The sequence below is a fragment of the Accipiter gentilis genome, chromosome 7, assembly GCF_929443795.1.
Source record: "Accipiter gentilis chromosome 7, bAccGen1.1, whole genome shotgun sequence".
Taxonomy (NCBI): Eukaryota; Metazoa; Chordata; class Aves; order Accipitriformes; family Accipitridae; genus Astur; species Astur gentilis.
Window position 1 is genome coordinate 23,925,084 of NC_064886.1, and position 18,394 is coordinate 23,943,477.

General features: G+C 45.9%; 1 protein-coding gene across 1 annotated transcript in view; it reads right to left on the reverse strand.

Moving 5' to 3' along the window:
- The window catches only part of NECAB2 (N-terminal EF-hand calcium binding protein 2), an 86,098-nt gene that overhangs the window by 30,507 nt on the left and 37,197 nt on the right, over positions 1-18,394 (reverse strand). The window contains exon 3 of the mRNA XM_049804377.1: positions 14,140-14,248. Coding sequence (XP_049660334.1) covers positions 14,140-14,248 — 109 coding nt within the window. The remainder of the gene's footprint in view (positions 1-14,139; positions 14,249-18,394) is intronic.

Here is an 18,394-nt window from a genome sequence, read left to right on the forward strand (position 1 = left end):
CCCTTTCCTCCTACTTGCCCTTGCTATTGGCAGGATTTTCGTTCACCAGTTTGAAGGCTGAAGTTTAGTGACCCCAAGGATGTTTTGCCCACCTAAACCCAAGGTGCAGCTCCTTTCTGCTCCTTACACAGCCTTCCTCTGGATTTAGGCAGATGATGACCACGATAGGGGCAATTTTGCTTCTTTTCCACACCACATGGCCACCATGGCTAATGCCACTCAGCAAGACAGAAGGTGAGCAGCAGCAGGGCTGCACAGCAAATCTGTATTCAGACCCACTGAATAGTAATATTTCAACATTTTAATATTAATATTTTCTTATGGCTTTCTCTGTGGCGCCTCACCTTGACAAGCCATCTGCATTCTCATTAATACAGACATTGCCCAGATCCAGTTTTCAAAGCATAAGCCTACGTTCATTGGAAATGATAGCGCCCAAAGCTATGTGCTCTGCACTGTGCGCTTTGCTCCAGAGCACTGGGGCAGCAGACTCCTCATTACAAGCCAGTAATCTGGAAAACTCTGATTTTTTTCAAGGTAAACTGAACTGACCTTCAATATAAACAAGCATGGTAAATCTGGCAGGCTCAGGTTAAAACACACTCCTTGACTCATCCTGCTTCAAGGCTGTTCCTCCCTACACAAGAAGTCCCTGTGAAGTTGCTGCAGTGTCACACTGGGAGGTCAGGATGGACCTGCTCTGCCTGCAGAAACACAGAGAGAAACCACGAGGTCCTGGTTCCCTGCTGAGCACTGGCAAGTAGGGGTCTCGCTGCCCAAACCAGACAAAAAGCATCTCAGATACCCACATCTGTGGTTTCAACATCACCAAAGATGCTCCTTCAGGTGACCTTCTAGCATGATGGGGAAGACCAGCAGAAGAACTTCAGCCCCTTCTCCTCCTCCTGAATGGGGAAGCCCCTGGGCAGACCCATGAGCGTGGCTGGTGGCTCTCCAGGGGACAGTCACACCCTCAGCAAGTGCCACCTTGCCTTACAGCCACCGGACAGCCCAGGGTGTAGGGTTTACAAGCAGACCTGCTCACGGGCATCCTTTCCACCATGCCAGAAGACGCTGAGTTCAGCTTGGAGCAGCTTTCGTACCTCTGCAGCAAGGTGCCTGCGTTACGAAGGCTATTCCAGCTCTGCTTGCAAAGGAAAAGGGAAAAATAAAAGGATGGTAAGCACTGAATACTAACTCCTAATTGATTCCTCATGATGCTGAATCCCACAGGTGGGCGGCACACTTTGCAGAGCAAGAGGTCCAAAAAAGCCTGCGATACCCGAGTGCAGATGTCCTGCCTGGCAGCGTGGTGCAGAAAGGCGGTTGCCATAGCACTCAACATGAGCCGTAATTAGGGGTGTGATGGAAAGATGTCTCTCGTCTAGCCAATGACCCACAGTAAAATTGCATTTTTCTTGTAGCAGTAATAAACCACATAAAAACAATGCAAAGAGGCTATTAAACTTGCTAAAGAGAATCTCTGAAGTCCAAAACTATCAAAGCCAAGGTACGGATGCAGCAGCCGAAGAGACCTCTGCCCCCCCTGACCCTGTCACAGCTGCTGGTTTTCTCCTGTGGGATCCATCCTCACCTCTCCCAGCAGAGCCCCTTACCCCGGCCACAATTTCACACTCATCCCGATCCTCGAGGAAAGGCTTTTGGTGTGGATTTTCCTGGGTTTGGAAAAGGGAAAACTTTTCTGCAATGATAGCTCACACTTTCGCAGAGGCTCCCGTGAGTGACCCCGTCGGCCCCTATGGCCCGCGTACGCCGTTCCCTTCCCCATGGCCATGGGCGAGGGCTGTGCGCAGGGTGCAAGGTACAAGGAGCACAAGGCCCATATACGCACGCTGGGGCTTGGTTTGGCAATAACGCCTGCTAGCAGCAATATTCCTGCTTTTGCTTGTGCAGCTGATAAAACCAGCATGGGCACTTTGTCAGGGTGGGGAGGATTAAACACCCCTCGTTTGTAACACACTCTTTCTGCAGCACAACTCTCAGAGTTTCCATTTCCTTTCAGGGAATCAATATCTACCATAAAGGTAGAGACCATTACAACATGACGTGTTATTTGCTCGGTTTCTCATTTTTAAAGACTCCCACCTGCTGCTATATTTCAAGGCTGGTTCAGGTCCTCACTCCCTTGGCATACTGATTTATTGTGCAGTCACAGACATTTATGAAGCTCTGGGTCCCACCTAATGTCAGCCCGCCCTGTGCAAGCCTCTGTGCAACCTGATTTCCTACCTACAGCTGCAGGTACGGGTCAGAAATAGCACAGCGAAGAGCCCAGTTGCATCTCCCACATCCTCAGAAAGTCCCGAGCTGTAAACCATCCCTGATGAAGACCAGATGCTTTCATCAGTAGTTTCAAGACAACCAAAATAACATTTTCTATGCAGTGAGGTATTAGACAGAGCAAAACACCAAGCTCTAACCGTTAAGGGCACCAAGAAAAGTGACTGAATATGGATAAAAATGAAACTAATGGTCTGGATTCTGTTGGAAAACATGCTCTAAACTCTCACTAGTTAAAAGAGAAATAAATGTCACTTTGGAAAAAGGCAGGGGCAATAAAGTGGCACCTGCAGAGTACCAGACATTTGTTTGTTCATTCATCAGCAACTGCAATATGGCATTTCAGGCTGTCAGCTGGTGCTTTGTCACACAGCTCTGGAGCCGGGGTCCGGGTACCGCTGCTGAGCTGGGCTCAGCATCGGTGAGGCTCTGCCCTTCCTGCCCCATCGCTTCTATAAATCAGAAAGGTAGCATAAAGGTGCAATTTTCCACAAAGTGCTCATCATTAATCCAAATCCCCAAACTCCGTGGAGTGCAGGAGAAGCCCAAGGCAGAGATGTCCCACCACTGCTCTCCCTGCCTGCCCTCCCCAAAGCACGGCACCTCGTTGTGGGGTCAGGGACACCACAGCCTTCTGCTTCAGCTGGGCGCAAGGGGATTGGTTTTTTCCCCCTCCGTATCCGATTGGGCCACCCAAGATCTGCATGTTAACAGCAAAAACTGGTGGGGTTGTTTCTGCCTGTGGAAGAAAATTTTGGGTGATTAAGGCATGTTCCTCTTGTGTCTCTCTTTGTACCTTGTGAGACTATTTCACAGTCTATTAATAATAATCAATGTCTTCTCTCTCTGCTTTGTCAGAGGTGGACATGCACCTGCAAAAGAAAATCTCTTGAAAAGCTCACAAAAGCTGTGAACAAGATGACAACACAATAAAATGCTTGTTTACAGCGCAATTGATATCCTGAAAAATACATCAGTGCAGCACACTGATCTACTAAGATTAATCCAACAGTTGGTTTCTAAGCACAGTCATTGCCTTAAATTAAACAGACGTTTAATACAGTACTAAACATTTTCAAGTCTGTGTGTGCCAAATCCTGAATAAATTGCATTTAAACCCTCAACTTTTTGGAGGGGGGATGGATGACCTGATCTTAAAAATATCACTCTGCCCACAAGTACATCAAAGAAAAGAGAAGGCAGGTTTAATTACAGTCTACAAGTAACTTAGCTGCTAGGAGGGATGCCACTTCCAAATTTATTAAGCTGCCTATTATTATATACACACTTGGGCCCAGTGTGTATATACACTGGGTTATATCAGCTCTCATTTAATTTATCCCCAGACAGTGCCAGGCAAAACTGGGACTAAAAGCCTCGGAAGGACAGGCTGTACACACCACGGCCAGCACAGAGACAGCACAGGCAACCCCCCACTTTGCTCTCAGGGTAGTTCCACCAGCTCTGCTTTGGAAACACAGCATGATTTTTTGTGCGATTTACATCATGTTACATTGAGAAAATTGATTATTTAATTTTGGCATCCTGGTCCCATGCAGAGCCTGTATCTTCAGCCTGCATCCTACACACAGCCCGCTTTAAACCGAGCTCTTCATCACGCACATGCACTTCATGAACAGTAAGTACAGCAGTTGCATCTGAGTTAACAAGGCATCAATTTTGCTGTCAGGCTTGTTCAAATTGATCAGCCTCAAGACAGACTTTTAAACACCAGCTGTTTGTGATGCATTTGGACCGCTCTGTAATGTCAACTCTATTACTGGGATAGTTACTGTAACTATTTTGGTTTTGTGTAATAGGGGTCCCCTGTCTGCAGAAAAATATAAAGAAAAAGGAAGGAAAATAATGGTTTTGACCTATGATGCTTATTTATGAAGTCATGACATAGCTCTCCTGCCATGGGGTGCTCAATAAAGTGCTTTAAAAAACAAAGAAACAGAAAGTTGTCCAGATAGGCTTCCGTCCACCACTCAGCCTTTGAATCCACGAGTGTTTTTCCAGTATGGCCAGTTCAATAATATTTTCCCAGCTGCTTTGTTAAAAGCCGACAACATCCACAAGCATGGTAAAGCCTAATCAGCATTCAGATAGGACTGCTTCACGCACACCCTCCATATAGGGAGCAATCGTACAGTGCCAGATGCCAAAAGCAAGAGCGGTGGCAATCTAAGCGGCTATCAGGTACTGCTCACTCGCGTTTATGCAGCATCTCTTCTCCCAGTTGTGATGCTGGGTGGTGACTGGAGGAGCTCAGGTCATCAACCCACCAAATACCACTGCAGGGAACTTGAGGGCGCTTGCAAAGCCAACACTGCTCTTCACCACGACAGGGACAAGAACAAGATAGGTGTGTGAATGCAGTGATAAACCAGTTATAAATGTGGAAAAGATTTATATATGCATAACAGGGACTGGAATTCACTGCCCGGATTTCAGAGCAGTACCGTGCTGGACCCTGCAGGGCTGAGTTACCCACAGAAGAGCTGTTTGACTGAACGACCTTGCCCAGCCATGCTGGGATGCTGGTGTCCTGGTCCTCCTTGGGAAGAAAGCCAAGGGATGCTGTGATTTTTCACCTTCACAGGGGCAGGTTAATGGCACCAATAACTCTCCATGGCTTGCAGTAAAGCTATACTTCAGCTGGTTTTGCACAGAGACAAGCTTCCCTCCACTTCTTGGCCCTCTCGTTTCCATCAAAAGTCATTTATGCATGTTTTTAACCTCTCATTATTTCTTTTAGCTCAATTTTCAAAGCAAACCATTAAAATAAATAAATACTCCTTCCTTTTTGGGGGAGGGGAGGGTCTTAGGGGTTTTGTGCACAAACTGCCAACAGTATGAATCAGTCAGAAATGGCCTTTTTTGATGAATGAACATATAACATTTTGCCTATTTCTACTTGATATGGAAGCCTGGACTAATCTGATGTCTATTTGTAATCTCTGTAATATTGAACTGCAAAAGAGACAGGGAAAAAAACATTGTTCGGAGCTCAGCTGAATGATTTTCTAATTGGCAGAAGCGAATGGTAAGACATTGAAAGCGTGAGTTAAAATTAAATCATCTTCCACCTCCTTTTAGATTTAGCAGGTATCTTGGTTATCACCAAAGTTGTATGTAGGAGAAGAAGAAATTAGAGCAACAAATGTGCAGGTTTGGATATGTGACACACAACTGGCAGGGAACTAGTAAAAGAATAGTAAAGCAAGAAATCCCTGTACTCTGTTGCCTGTATTTTCCCAGTGTCTTTGTTTCTCATGTGTTCTCTTCTCTTGCCACTGAAAAATGATCTAAATAACCCACTCCCCAAATTCAGTCCCTAGGCAGACGGCTTGCTCTGCCTGCCAAGCAGCAGCTGGACACATCTGCTGCTTGATTGTGGTGCCCTATGCACATTTGTTGAGAAAAAACACACACATAAATTTGTAAGACTGGAGCTTAAACCAAAACGCTATAATCTATTTGAATGCCTACATGACTTGAACACAAGCAGCTGATTAGAATTAAATACCTAAGTCACTTCTATGGTTTTAATGCAAGATCTTGGTATCTTTCCATTCCCTAGAAAAGAAAATCTCTGATGCAGAATGGCCCTGCACAATCGAAAAATAAGAAGCCGAGCCCCAGTCCCAGCTAGAAAACCCTCCGGTGTGATACTTGTCCACTCTGTTTGCACAGATAAACCCTCTCCGATCCTTGCCCTTCACAGTAAACACCAGCCTGCTGCTCCCAGCTCCAATCTGCCTTGTTGCTCCCTCCAGGGACCCCGCTGAGAGGCTGCCTGGGAAAACAACCTGGGAAATATGATTAGAAATAGAAAAACGTACTCAAATGTTTTTTCAAACAAGTTTCTGTGCAGTTTTTCCAGCTTTGTGTTTCTCCTGATGACCTTCTCAGTGAGAAATTTTTATTTTTTAAAAGCCCCTTTTCTTTGATGAGTCTGAGATGTTTAGTAGTTCTATCAGCATGCAGCTGCTGAGCACCAGCTTTGGCACCAAGTGTATCTTCACTTAAATGGAAAGTAGAGCAGAGGATAGTATAAGTGATATGTCGGCACAGAGAAGAATAAGCTAGGACTCAAAAACCATCTTCCACACAAACAGAAAGAACAAAATCCACCAAATGCTCACACTCTCGAGAGCCAGAAATTAGAGCCAGACATATAATTTTTGTGCAATCATTTTGTCCCTTTCAGAAGGGATAAGAACTGTCTCTTGAATCAGTTAAAATCTCAGCTGATTATACTATCTGTAGTTTGTTTCCCAGAGAGCTAATTGAGAACATTCACTATTCAAAAATTAAGTTGGTTTCAATGGGTACATCCATCTCCGTAGCGTGGGCTTCAGCTCCCAGACAAATCCAGCTCTCCACTGAATCGGGTCTGCAATGTAAATAGCCAAGATTAGAGAGGGGGGAGAAAAAACAGGAAAAAAACCCCCACTCAATCATAATCATCATTATTCCTTGCCCAAGAAGTAGAAGTACTTTCTGTTCAACTTTGAAAGGACTGGACTGCAAAAGTCTGGAGAAAAGCAAGGGCAGCATGGGCTAAAGTCCACAGTGGACTCTCTCAGATGCAGTCTCCTCACACCAAAGGACAGCAGGTCCAACGCAGGTTGTGGGAATGTAAAGCAGCTCAGAGGGTATGCCGGGGGGGGGGGGGGGAACACACGGGACTGTGGTATCCAAACAAAGTGGTGACAACAGACCTTTTCCACCAGAGGAAAATCATTACTGGAGCAGAAGGACAGCAGGCTGATGCGTGATCAAAGGAGCTGAGGGTGTGCAGGCCTGGAGCAGGGTTGTGTGCTGGAAGGAGGATGCTGAGAACCTCATATTCACTTGTGATGATGTGAAGGTCCATTTCTGCCCAGGTTATCAGCTGGAGCACAAGGTGTAGCTTTAGTTTGCACACATCAAGCTTTCTTGCAAGCTGTTTGCTGCTAGCTCTTTGCTTGGGAATGGATTTTGAGCTCCTTTGCCTTTGTCTCTGACCCTTCCAAAATGCCACATTGCTCTTACACAACACCAAACTAGGAGTTTTCAGAGGCAGGGTACCACCAAGCTGGAGAGCTGCAGGGCTGCTACCGCGATGCCTTCCTTTGGCTCCTCTCATGGGGAACAGCATCAGTTCAGACCCCCAACTTCACTGGGAGCACCTTGCCAGCATCTCCTCCCACTTTTGGCATGCTGCTCACCATTATGGAGCATTAAGCTTCATAGCCACAGCACAGTCTTATGTGTTTGCACAGGGTCTAACGGAACACAATTTTACTCTCTGGGTATCAATGCAATCGAAGTAACAGAGAAACAAAATTCATCCATGCAAGCTATCGGCCCAATTTTGAGAGTTTCTGGCCCCACAAATGCCCTGATGATGTTTGCAGAGGGTTGAAATCAGACAAGAGCTGAGGGGATTTTTTCCCAGCTGAGCTAGAGGAGGAAGGGGCCTGGGGAGGGTGGGCAGGAGGAGCACACACTGCCCTGCTCCCTCCTTCTCCTTAGAGGCCATGGCACTGGCACCAATGCTCTGCACAGCCACCGCTGTCTCAAAACACACACCGTAACCAGTCAGTCACAACTGCAGGAGATGGCTCGCTTCTGCTCGTATCCCTCATTAGTGCTAACACGATCTTAACAGCTTCTCCTGCACAATTAACAGCCAGTGCAATATAGACTTGTCCCTCCTCGTCTGCTCTGCGCTCATCAACCTTAAGTAAGCGGTGCTGGCAGCAGGCTGTGAATTTCGGTATCACCGGGCCTGAGGAGAGGCTGTCCCACCATGCCAGCCCAGGACTGGACCCACCGCAGCCAGCTTCGCCTTGCCAGGCAGCAAGGTTGTCCCCACCAACAGCTCCACTTGGGACTACAGCCATTTAAACACCCCACTCAGGGCCAGGTACACCCCATGTCCCTGCAAAAGCAGGGGCAGCCCCAAGCTCCCACCCTGTCCACACTGGCATTGCGGGTCTCCTGAAATGCTGGAGCTGAATCCATCACTGGAAGCACCACGGCTGTGCCAGCACAGAGCTCTCCGGGCAGGACTAATTAGCACAGGAAGAGAAGCTCATCAGCATTGTTACCTGCTTCTGTGGTGGCCCTGTGCAGTCGTGCCTCCCCTGGCTCTGGCGTTGAACACAGCACTCAGGTTGGTAGCTGCCCTGACCGTACCCCACTACATCCCTGCACCCCAAAGCGACCCCAAATTACTGATTTATAAGACAGCTCCCTGTGCTACCTCAGCAGCTGAGGGGGCGAAGGAAGGTGGCTCCATATTTCCAAGAAGGACGTTGTTCTGCATCCAAAGTTACGCCATCAATTTTCCCGTCCATCGCCTATCATTGCCCCTCTGGACTTCCACCCTGGGTAACTGCCAGGAAGAGCAGGAGACGGCATGCTGCTGAATGCCGTACAGGCTGGAGAACCTGAGCGTCTTCAGTTCTCCATTTGTCACAATCCTCTGGCAAAAGTGAGTCTGGGGAAGCTGTGAAGGGCTTCTGAGAAGAGATACTGCTTCTGTTAATTATCTTACATGAACGCTCCAACCTTTTCTAGTGTTTGCCACTGGAGAAAAAAGCTCATTTAGAGGGGGAGAGGGGGAATGAAGCAATTAAAAGAATAGCTATAAGCCTAGCAAAGAGATAACAAACGGCAGAGCAGCAGAATGCTGATGCCGTGTTCTTGGCTCCTTGTGAATGGACCTGTATGGCTCATCGGACAAGTCCTGCTCCAGTGAGCAGACCTCTCCCCAGAGGATTGCCCTCTGCAGCTACGAAAAATGTACGAGATAGAAAAGGAATTTTTGAAATATCTCCTGCCAGGACTAAATTTGTTTGGTCAATAGCCACGTCTGACCTCCCCCTGCTTTCACAAGGACTGAGAGGTGCTCCTTCCTTCCGAGGGGATGCAGAGTGGGTCTAAGTGCTGGCCCAGGTAGCTGGAAGAAGATGGGAACTATAGGTCAGACAAAGGAAGTTTTGTCCAGTATCACAGTAACATTGTTAAAGGGCTTCATCTGGTCATTCATGACCCTAAAACTTGTTTGACTTTCCATTTGCAGTGACTTTTTCCTTTTAAAATTGATACATATTGTTAGAAAAGGTAAGAAAACGTATAGACAACTCTGCAAATATAACAGGATTTCCCCGGTGAACATCAATCTAATGTTTTCTAAAACCCTGTTCTGCCAATAAACCAAATATGTATATTTAAATATGTATGTCTACATATCATACATATAATTTGTGTGATTCCAGTAGCATTTATATTAATAGTAACATATCATTACCTCCCCATTAATCTTCAGGCAGCTCCCCATAAAGCAGTGCTGAAACCTCCTGAAATAGCAGCTAAACACAATAGTGAAAAACCACCTAGCAACATCTTGCTTTTGCCTCCTGCTTCGGTTGGGAGGAGTGAAGGAGGGCAGCCAGTGTGAGCAATGGAGAGAAGGATGCCACTTAATCATCGTTTTTAAGCAACAGTAGGTTTATGAATATAATTTTGGCAAAAAAATGAGTGAAATACGTGACACATTTGGCAGGTGCCTGCTGCCAGATGAAATAGCCAGCAATGTTGGGACTTACAGCACAGTCGTCGCACCCTGCCATGGATGGCAGGTTCTCTTATGGAGATACCCAGCAATAAAACCCCCAAGGTGGGTGTTTGGAGCCATGCCCACCACGCCACATCATTAACCTCCTAGAGACACTTCCCAGGCAGGAAAGAAGAAAGAAGGACCCTCATTAGCACCCCTGGCCTATTCTGGGGGTATCTCTTTTCAGTTCAGCAACCTCCCAACTGGCCTTGCTGGCAATGTGTTTCACTGGGGGACTGTGATGCCCAAGACAGAAACACGCATTCCTCCAGCCACAGCACATCACGACTGACTCCCCACAGCAGCACAGCTACTCCTGCATCCATAACCAGCCTCATTTTCCCACTCCTCTGCCCAACTTTTCTCAGTTCCACCACCTTCCCAACTAAAGCAAGTCAAGCAACCAGTACAGACATTCATTTTATCTACTCCAGTAAGGCAGTTCCCTGCTCCTAAAAATACTCCAGGAAATTGAATGAACATTTTGTAATTTGGCTGGTAACAGCAATTACTAATAATCAGCAGGAACATAATTTTCTTCATTTTCTACTCTAGCTGCAATGTAATTTCAATAGCAAACTTTGTTTTGCACACTAAACAAACATGATATAAGAAAAACACACAGATAAAATGGAGTATCAAAAAAACAGCCTTTAAAATAAACAAACTTTTATCAAATAGCAAATAATTGTCACTCAAATAGCCTTTTGAAAAGATAATGTTGTTCCTACGTTCCCCTGTAAAATGGAAGAATGAAAGCTCTGCTCCACTCCTCTTGCTCGGTGGCAGCCGTGCTCAAAATTGCAACCCTAGTGCTTGGGCATGCCGGGGGCTTGAGGCAGCATCTTTCCTGCCCAACCTCCCACAGACCCACCAATTTACTGTGTGGAGGAGAACAAAAGACAGGGCAAGGTGAAGAGCACACACACAACTTGACTGCAGTCAAGCAAACTACTCGTTTCATAGTGAAAAGCACTTTTGCAGAAGGAAGCCCAGCTCTGAAATAGGTTTTCTGGAGACTGAGAGCTCTTGCAGATAAAAAATGAGGACTATTTTCTTCCCCCAACTTCGTAAATTTACTGTAGGTGTCTATGCTTTCCAAATCAATAAGCAAGTGCCAATTTCATGCAAGGATTTAACTTGGAAGGGTGACCAACTCATCGCTTTTCCTTCCAGCCAAGAACAGCAGATGCTACATGCTCTGTGCAAGTATCGGTCCCTAACGGGTATTGATGACTGAATCAAGCCAGCTTGGCAAAAGAAAAATACTACTGAATTGTGGGAACTCTTGCCACGCTCAAGAGCTACTCAGCAAGACCCTGCTTGCCAGCAGCACTGTTGCATGACATTAGAAATGACACATTTTCTCTCTGTCCAGTTTAGAAGACATCCCTTACTAAGGCTTGGAGCAAGCTGCAGATTCTCTACAATCCCCAGACAAAAATGGACGGCAATTCAATTTCCCATTTGAAGAAGGCCAGAAGAAACGAACACACTAAGCCCCATGCACCCTGGTTTATGCACATCAGCTCCCTACATTCTTTCAAAGGCCAGGTGAAGGCTGATAAGCTCAGGCAATGCTAGAAATTATTTCAGAACAGAGGCAGGTCTACAGAGAGCCCACCCAGGATCATCACCCGGAGCTCAATAAATAGATCCACAAAGGGCAAGGCAGCATCTAGTGTCTATTGAAGAGGAACCATTAGAAGGGATGGATCATTCCCAGCTAATTTTAATAACAAGATCACTTAAGTTCCTTTGATTAATTATTCAGTGAATACTATACGCCTGTGAGAGACTGAAAGAGTCAATGTCTCAAACATTGTGGTGGGGCAAGTTCTGCTTAAAGACAAACTCTGCACAGCAAGGAACCGAAGTGAAAAGCCCATCAGCTCAGACATCAGCAACAGGAGGGGGAGCTCAGCTCCCTGTCCTGATAAACTGTTCTGATACAAAGATAAAACAATGGTTATGTCTGCAGGGAAGAAGTTACTCCACCAACGACCCCCAAGCCCAAAGGCTCACAAACTGCTCATTAACCTGATGAGTTCGGATGCCTGCCCGAAAGAGGGGCAAGGATGATAAAAGGACACAGACTGAAACCCCAGGTGCGCAAGCCCACTGGAACAGGACCTGTTGGCTGACAGAACCAACGCTGGACCCAGGACTGGTGAGATCTTTCTCTCTTCCTTTTTCTCTCTCTGTCTTCTCTCTTTCCTTTTCCACAATCCCTACACCTCATCTGTTTCAAGATATAAACTCTTGACCAAGTCTGAGACTAAGAGTAGATCCAGCTGCCGCTGGGCCCTTCTCTGAGGAGGAGTCTGGAAAGCAAGGGGGTCTGCTCTGAACCTCGTGGCTCAGTGGGAGGGATCTCCTTATTCCCTGAATTGATGTATATGGTTACACGGGTTACAGAAGTAGTCTTATGCCAATTCCTGTTGTGAGAAACCCTGCCACCTACTACCACGCCTCCCCAGTTCAGTTTGCTCCCGTCATAAATAAAATCTTTAACTGATTGTTTGGTGCCATTTCACCTTAACTTAGCCCGAGGGAATTTCGAATTAAACACGACTCCCTGGTCTGTCCAGTCTGGGTCGTGACAACACCAAGCTGGTCTTTGGCATTTCTGATCTTGGAATAAGTTTTGGGAACTAGACGCACGGCAAAGACTGGATTTTGAGAAACCTCACAATTACTTTGCTTTCAGAAATGCCTTCAGCAGCAGCCCTTGTATTGGGTCGATGAGTTTTACATCTGCTGCTCTGGTACCAGCACACTCTAGAATGATCACTGCTTTCCAGGGGATGTTTTGGATGGGTGGCAAAGCATGCACCACTCACACGGGCAAGACTCGATCTGTGTGCTGCCAGTTAGCTTTATAATTAAGCAGACTATTATTTTTTAAGCACTTACTGCAAGACTTCTCATTTGAAATTGGATTATCTTTTCATCTGCTTTTTGGACAGAGTTTTTCTCTCTAAAGGAATAAGAGTCACACTGGAATATGACTCAAAGCTGAAGAAGGCCAGAAGCTTTTCATTTGTATTTCCAAACAGCCTAAACTACTCAGGCATTTGAAGACGGGTTCCTCTTGGAAAGAGAAAACCCACCAGTGGGCTGTGTCCTGTGTGCCAGTGCCCAGCACCACTGTTACCTGCAGGTGGGGGGGGTCCCACTGGGGCCCCCAGACCCCACAGCCTTGTGCTGATCCCAAACACCATCAGTGCCAGACACTCATCAGGGGACCCACAAACTCCTTGGACCCCTTCAGAGGCAAAGGCAGTCAGAGGAGGTGCTGAAGGAGAGACAGCAAAAGCAGGTGGAGGGGAAGGAAACATCAGCTGCTAACATGCTTGTCACCTTAATTTGATAGCTCGGCGCAGCCTGCAAAAGCTTGATTCTCAGTGAGAGCGGTTAGGTGGCATATTTAGTTTCAAATTTGATGTAACATCAACCTAAAGAACGCCTAGAGCCCTCCTCGGTCATCGTTTTTCCCTGCTGCGACTGCAGCTGCGATGCAGACCGCGCAGTGCTGCTCGTGGATCCGTCCCCTTGCTGCCTTGCCCAGGCTTTGTGCGGACAGACGTATAGCCACATCAAGCTGCTGGGATCTGAGCTGAGGCAAAGCATCTACACCAGCGGCTGCAGGGCTTGTGATGGCCTCCACGCAGCTGAACTTCGTAGAGAAGGGGGCTCATTTCTATTAAGTGCTAAAGCAATTACTACTTTCCAGGGGATATTTTGGATGGGAGGCACAGCAGGCATGGTCCAAGTGCAGGGGAGAGAGACATCACAAAGAGACAAGACCACAAATCATTCCAGTTTGATTGTGTAAAACAGCTGGACAGGACTATGCTTACAGAGATTCACACAGTTGCCTTTTATAGTAGAGTGAAGCTTTTAGATAAAGTGGAAAAGCTGAAGAGCCATATAAATGCCCTCATGGGTAAAACTAAGCATCATTTCAGATGCCATAAAGATCAGGTTGCACTAAAGAAAATAGCCTGAAAAAAACACCAAGACAAAAGAAGCCATAGTGGCCATCATGCTGAGACATGAACCAAGCAGAAATGGAGATTTTTCAAAGTTTTGCAAAGCAAGTCGCACCCCAGCAGCCTCTGTGGTGCTTAGCTCTGCAGAGCAGCACTGCCCCTGCACACTAACGCCGTGATCCAAAGGCTCTGTGAAAAAGGGGGATGTCAGCACAGGGAACTTACTTGGTGTTGTCCGAGTCAATGGTATGAAAGAGCTTCTCAAGTTCTTCTTCATTGAGCGTCCCGTCAGAAAAAAAGGCCTGGAACTCCTCCAGGGACAGCTTCCCATCATCTGCAAACAGCAACACAGCCACCATTAGGGAATGGGCAAAGTGAGGGGCACAACAGCTGAAAATCAAGAGTTATGCTCAGATTTAAAAATTCAGACCAAAATTATCTCAAAGTGGTTCTGCAGAACTGGCCCTCAACCAATGCAGAGCTCACTGGCCACAGAGTGGGACTTAGCAGCACTGGAGGCGAAGCGTCATGGCTCCTGGTTATGGGTGCACTGACCATTAGCAACTAATTGCGCTATTAACCCAAAGCATGACTCAAGCCTGAAGAGGAAAAGCATGCAAGCTTCATCCTAAAACTGAATTACATTTAAGAAATTATGGACCGTTTTGTCTACCGTATGTTCAAATTATGCAGGATGCTCATTAAGGGACATAGAATAGATAGGCAAAGACCCAGGGCTGGAATTAATGACAGACCTGGCAGTATCTTTTGCCCTCTCCATCCAGCTGCATCCTCTCCAACACAACGCATCTCCCAGCTCTGGACAGAAATGCAAAATAGCAGCTACCAAGCATAACAAGACACCTCTTGCTTCAACTGTTTAAACACACAAGGACCATGCCATCTTAATGTTGTGCCTTTACTTCTAAAGGGACCTGATGACGCACAAAATCCATCTGCCTGGCCATACGGGCTACAGCTTGCTGGGTGCCTTTTGGCAAGCCTACCAGCGTGCAAAGGAGTCCAAACACAGAAGTTTAATAATGTTTTCCTGGGCACCTAGAGATGAACTTGCAGGAATTTCAGCAGCAAGCTCCAAGCTCATCCTTGAATGTTTATTTTGACAGCGGCTCTGGCCAGAAGCGCACAGGCACTTTAGCAGCCTCATGTCCAGCTGTACAAAATGGCCCTGCGGACAGTCAATGCTTGGGGGAAAGTGTCTCTGGTCTCAACTCAGAGATCAAAAAACAACATCCAGATTTTAAAATCTGGCCATTCACTTTGCGTATTATTTTATATATTAGCCCCAGTGTCAATTTAATACTAGGCTTACTACGGCCTACTTAAATGACCAAGAAAGAAAAAAAGAATTATCAATTCCATGTACAAGGGGATATAAAAAGGAGTCCTTTGCAACTTTTGCTGATAAGGTGACAAAGGCTTATGCCTAACTGTCAAATCTGGAGCCTTTCTCTGTGTGCTGTGGACAGGTACAACACATCTTTAAAGCCACAGCTGGAAGTGAGAAGGTCTGGAGAAAGCTCCTATGAAGAAATTCAGTGATAAAGCAATAGGAGAGAGAAAAAAGAAACTTTAAAGGAACTTTAATTTACCTCAAGTTTCTTGTTCATGTCGCTGACACTGTGCTCTGGTGTGCAGCAGTGCCTAGAGGGGAATAACTACCCCCGCTCATGTACTGTTTAGAGTCTCTCCATTCATATCCACAGAAGATTCATAGACTGGAAATGCTGCCTACTTCACAGTAGGAGAATGTATCATCTATTATTTAATCAAATCAATTATAAACCCTGTTGCTTTTCTTTCAGGAAATGATGCTAGAGGACAAAATTAGCCAACTTACCACACGCACATCAATATTTCTTCCCCAAAATAAATAAGTCTTCTGCTCCTAAAACATACCTGCATTGCCAAATGCTAACCCAGTTTCCCTTGCCTGAAAGACAAATTTAGACCAGTGATAAATTGAGTCGAAGATGCCTATTTAATTGGCAATTACGAAAGGAACACAGCAGGAGAACAAAATCTACAGCAACACTGGGTGAAAAGGGTATCATTGTCAGAACACCACAATAGCTACAGAGAATGCCCAGCTGCCTGTATTATTTTTCTGCGTTCTTTCCCCAAAACGTGACTTCTCTGCAGCAGGCAGGGTGAAGAATACCAATGCACAGCTCAGAGGATGGGTCCCAGATTTGCTGTCTGCTTCTGATTACAGAAAACTAAAGCATCTGTACTTCAACAAGTACCTCTTGCTTGAAGCATCCCACCAGTGTCATCTGGAGGCTAACCCAGGGGTGACGCTCTTTTGCTGAAGGAGATAAAAAGACTGTGCCCAGAGCAAGAGCCCCATCCACACCATCCACCTCCATCTCTGCACGTTGCACAACTGGATGAGAAGCTTCCCCCACAGTGCTCCTATTTATGCAGTATCCTAGCCAAGATCAAGGTTTGGTTTCTTCTGATCCTGACTGGCAATGAATATATGTCTTCAAGCAACAAGATCAAAAGGCATTTCTATCCCATGACGGCTAAAAAGTTCTTCATCTCGGGTACAGTCCCTGCAAACCTTAAATCAGTGCTTGTTCACCTCAAAATTGTCCTTCCACACAGAGGGCAGGCAGAATTAAATTCCCAGGAAAGTCACATAAATCAACTTACTGGGAAAGAGAAACTGTAAAATGAAGTGATTTTTTTCAGGAGAGTATTTTAATCCAAATTTACAGTTTGCTCACCTCTGAAAGACACAAAGGTGTTTCTAAGTTTAAGGAAAAAAAATCTTTTTCCTTTACCTAGCTTATATCTTATAACCTGTCTTTCATTTTACTCTTGCTTGATTTTTTTTTTTCTTTTAAGTAATGTGTGCCAGGCTGCATTTTTGCTGCAGCCTCTGAAATGTCGGTGTTTAAAACTTGTGCCAAAATGCTGTTCTGATTCCTATCTTGCCCCTCCAGAATCGCAGGTACCAACTACCATGACGGGTTAGATCGCTGAAAAACAAGAGCACGCACACCGATTTTTTTGGCATTTAACAGCCCAAAGTAATACAGGATGGGTGAAGGATCAAGGCCAGGTGGAAGCATAGGTTGGATGCTGCTTTGAGCAACCTGGTCTAGTGGAAGGTGTCCCTGCCCATGGCGGGGCGATGGGAACTGGATGACCTTTAAGGTCCCTTCCAACCTAAAACGTTCTATGATTCTGTGATGAAGGATCCAGAAGAAGGAGGAGGTGACAGTGAATTTTATTTCATTTTTATTGTTTGGAGACCCCCACAGAACTGGTTGGCCCCTGGCAGAAATTTGAATAAAAGTACAAATTTTACTCGTAAACAACACTTGAGACTTTCACCCCCCAACAAACACCACCACAAAGTACCAGTCAGCTTAAAGCTGACTGTTATTTAATACAAGCTGGAATACTTGTCCACGAACACACAAAGCAAAAGCCTTCCAGAGTAACAAGATAATCCTTGAGCTGCATATCTATAATTGTGAAAGAGCCTGAAAGCTGCAGGTTGCTGGTGCCCAGTGGGCAAGGAACCCTTTGGGCAACTCAGGCGATAAGAGGAAGCAGACAGGGCTGGGATTTGGCAGTTAAAATTAAACTTGCAGAAAATCCTGGGCAAGGAGGATTGACCACAGCATTACGAACACCAGGTCCACCTGCCAGCGAGTGCCGTGATAAGAGCTGATGGAGATGCTGTGCTCCAGGAGCAGCCTTATCAGGAAAGTCACAGGAAAGCAAGCTTTTTCTGAAAGCAGAAGTGCCTGCACTTGCCAAAGAACGGATAAGACTTCCAGAAACCTGCTTTTTCGCTGAAAGCTCCTGGACTTGAGAGATACAAATTCTCCAAATGAACTGGCAGGCGTTGTAGCAGAGTGGCAGCGTCAATCATACGGTTCAACCTCACCCATGCCCTGCCCTGCAGGAGCTTGTCTGGGGACACTTCACCCCTACGTAGCTACTTTTGATAGGAAGGATTATAGAAAAATTGAGACTCCACACCAAATCTCACTAAACAAAATAAAGCTTCCATCACTTTTAAGATCTAAAGAAATCTTTGTGACTTTTTTCATCTGGATGACCACATTAAAGGCAGGCAACTTACTTTCACCCACCCCCACCCGGCACTTGAAGTCAACACCTAAGCTGGCAGCAAGGACGAACGCCACCAACTAGAAATCATGTACATTGGCGCTGATCAGCTGAGAAAAGAGATAATCAGGCCACAGCTATTCTACCATCGTTTTTTCCTGAGAGTAATCTTTATTTTACTCTAGTTTTTCAAAATAATTCAATCATGGGCAAAGACTAAAGCAAATTACTGGCCAAACAGAGTTATCAAAGTTAAAACTAACTGGAGAGAGAAAGATATAACAGAGACTATCAGGAAGCCCCAACTGGGATTTCATTATTGCTCCATTTGCCATCGTTAAAATCTGAGGAGTCTAGAGGCAGCTTT